The sequence below is a fragment of the Sinocyclocheilus rhinocerous genome, unplaced genomic scaffold (assembly GCF_001515625.1).
Source record: "Sinocyclocheilus rhinocerous isolate Xijiao unplaced genomic scaffold, SAMN03320098_v1.1 scaffold1862, whole genome shotgun sequence".
In the NCBI taxonomy this organism is placed as follows: domain Eukaryota; kingdom Metazoa; phylum Chordata; class Actinopteri; order Cypriniformes; family Cyprinidae; genus Sinocyclocheilus; species Sinocyclocheilus rhinocerous.
Window position 1 is genome coordinate 392,664 of NW_015653470.1, and position 3,018 is coordinate 395,681.

The window sequence follows — 3,018 nt, forward strand, 5'->3', positions numbered from 1 at the left end:
TAAAGCCCCTAATCCTTTTTTAAAAATGCCTTGAACAAAAAAAAAAAAAAAAATCTGAATTCATGACTTCTGGAAAGTTCATCAGTGACCTTTTTAATTGAAATCAAATTTAAATAAAATAAAATCATGAATGACCTTAAATAAACAGATTTATTTTACATTTTGTTTCCAATATAATATAATATAAAATTTAAAATAAAATGATATAATACAATATATAATTTAAAATTAAATTAAAGACTAATATAATAAAACAATTTAAAATAAAATAATATAATAAAAAATACAATATAATATGTAATATAACAGAACAGAACATAATACATAATTTAAAATTAAATAATATGATTTAAAATAAAAACGACAATACAACTTAAAATAATATAATAAAATATATAATTTAAAATAAATGAATGCAATACAATATAATATAATTTAATATAAAAAATAATAAAATAAAAAATAATATAATATAATATGCACATCATTTGCAGCCATGGTTGAAAGACTGTGAAGACAGACAACATGTAACGATGAATCTTTCACAATAAGACCAGAAACATGATTAAAGGAAGTCATTTTCATTCAATTTTCATGTCATATCACTTTAAAGTGACAGTTTTTAATGCTAATTCACTGTGATTGCAATTCTGCTGTTTGGATGAACAAAACACAAGGTCAGGCTGCTCTCCAGGGTCTCTGCAATTACTGACTCCGTGTGGTATTCCTGTAGTGTTTTATTCACACCACAAGAGGGTGATGTACAGTTAAGTCATGGATCCGCTCTGAGCTGTGCATGTATTCTGACACTCTACGGCCGACTTTAATTTGATTAGACAATCAGATTAGCGCATGTTGTGAGGACATGCAGGGGCAATTTGATTAGTGATCTAATTAGTTTGGTAAATGCATCTCTGTCTCTGTCTGGTGAAGGACTAGATTTACATGATCGCACACAAATGTGGCTCTATGTCACGTCTCCTCAGACATGAGACGGCAAACTGGATCTGACCCGAGCAATTATATGACATGAATAAATGAAATAAGCCTGATGTGAACATATGTGAAATGTGAACATATACATAGAAATATTGAATGTCTGTATATATCTATATAAATAACAATGAACCACAACAATGAAACAAATTATGGTCATGGTTATGCAAAAGAAAGAAATGTGAAAAATAATTGGTCAACAAATGAAATGACCCAAATAAAATAATAAAATAAAAATAAAATTAAATCATTTTAAAAATTAAAAAAATAAAATAATTTTCATGTTGATTAGAAGACATTTTGTTTGACAAGCAATTATTTCACATTAATAAATTAATAAGGCTGCATCTCAAAAAGCTGAATTTGTTGAAGTGAATATCTATATCTATACGTCTATAAATAATAATATGAATAATATATAAATAATAATAAATTAACCAAAACATTCCTTTAGAGCAAGTTAAACCTAATGTCATGAATATACAAAAGAAAAAAAAATAGTTTAGTTGACATATGAAGTGAGCCAAAAAAATAATAACATAATATAAAAATGAAATAGAATAATTTAAAATAATAATAAAAAAAACAGTTTCATAATGATTTGAAAAAAAAAATTTTGACAAGCAATTATATGACATGGGTAAATAAATTATTAAAGTCTGCATCTCAAAAAGTTAAGTTAAAGTAAAAAGTTAAAAGTTAATATCTATATCTTTATGTCTATAAATAATATAAAAATAATAATTAATGAACCAAAACATTCCTTTATGGAAGACTAAACCTAATGTTGTGAATATAAAAAAGAAAAAAACATAAAAAATGATTAGTCAAATAATAAAATAATAAAAAATAAAAAATAAAACAATTTTCAAACTGATTAAAAAAAAGAGTTTTTGTCAAGCAATTGCAAGCCTGCATCTCAAAAAGTTAAATTTGATCTATAAATAGATTGAATAATAATAAAAAATAAAAATAATAATAATTATATTATTATTATTATTAATTCATAATAAATAAATAAATACACCAAAACATTCCTATACAGCAGACTAAACCTAATGTCATGAATATACAAAAAAAACCCAATATAATAATGATAATTAGTGAATGGATTAAATGAGCCAAATACAATAATTAAATATTTTTCAAAGGATTTGAAGACATTTTGTTTGACAAACAATTATAATACATGAATAAATTTATAAGTGTGCATCTAAAAAATGCTGTTTTGAACTCGAAACAATCCTTTATCTGTCATGTATGGATGAAAACAGCAGGAATAAAGCTAGATTTGGACATTTTCTGAAGTGCGAAACGCACCACTATGATGCTGCAGTGTTGTGGGCGGTTGCCAGATTGTTCTGAGTGTTTTTAGCATGTTCCCAAGAGGTTTCTTCCCGTCTCGATGAGATGCAAGACACTTAATCAGCACTGATATATAACAGCACAAAGAGCTCAAGCGGTTTGTAAAACTCACGATTATAGTGAAAAACAGCAGATGCATGAAGAAATCCTGACTGCTGATCTGTGAAGCACAGTGATGTAAGCGTGTGTCTGCTCTTGTGTCGCTGTGGTGTGTTCAGGCTGAGCGAGGAGCAGATCGCGACCGTGTGTGAGGCGGTGCTGCAGGCGCTGGCGTATCTCCACTCACAGGGCGTCATACACAGAGACATCAAGAGTGACTCCATACTGCTCTCGCTGGACGGACGCGTGAGTCCATCTGTGTCTGGGGGTATATTTGTAGCAATAGCCAAAAATACATTGTATGGGTCAAAATTATCGATTTTTCTTTTATGCCAAAAATCATTAGGATATTATGTAAAGATCATGTTCCATGAAGATATTTTGTAAATTTCCTACCGTAAATATATCAAAACTTAATTTTTGATTTTTTGATTACTAATTTTGATTAGTAATATGCATTGCTAAGAACTTCATTTGAACAACTTTAAAGATGATTTTCTCAATATTTAGATTTTGTTTGCACCCTCAGATTCCAGATTTTCAAATAGTTGTATATCG

General features: G+C 27.9%; 1 protein-coding gene across 1 annotated transcript in view; it reads left to right on the plus strand.

Annotated features, from left to right (window-relative positions):
• Positions 1-3,018, plus strand: part of pak6 (p21 (RAC1) activated kinase 6) — an 18,514-nt gene that overhangs the window by 13,469 nt on the left and 2,027 nt on the right. Inside the window, exon 5 of the mRNA XM_016522368.1 lies at positions 2,580-2,706. Coding sequence (XP_016377854.1) covers positions 2,580-2,706 — 127 coding nt within the window. The remainder of the gene's footprint in view (positions 1-2,579; positions 2,707-3,018) is intronic.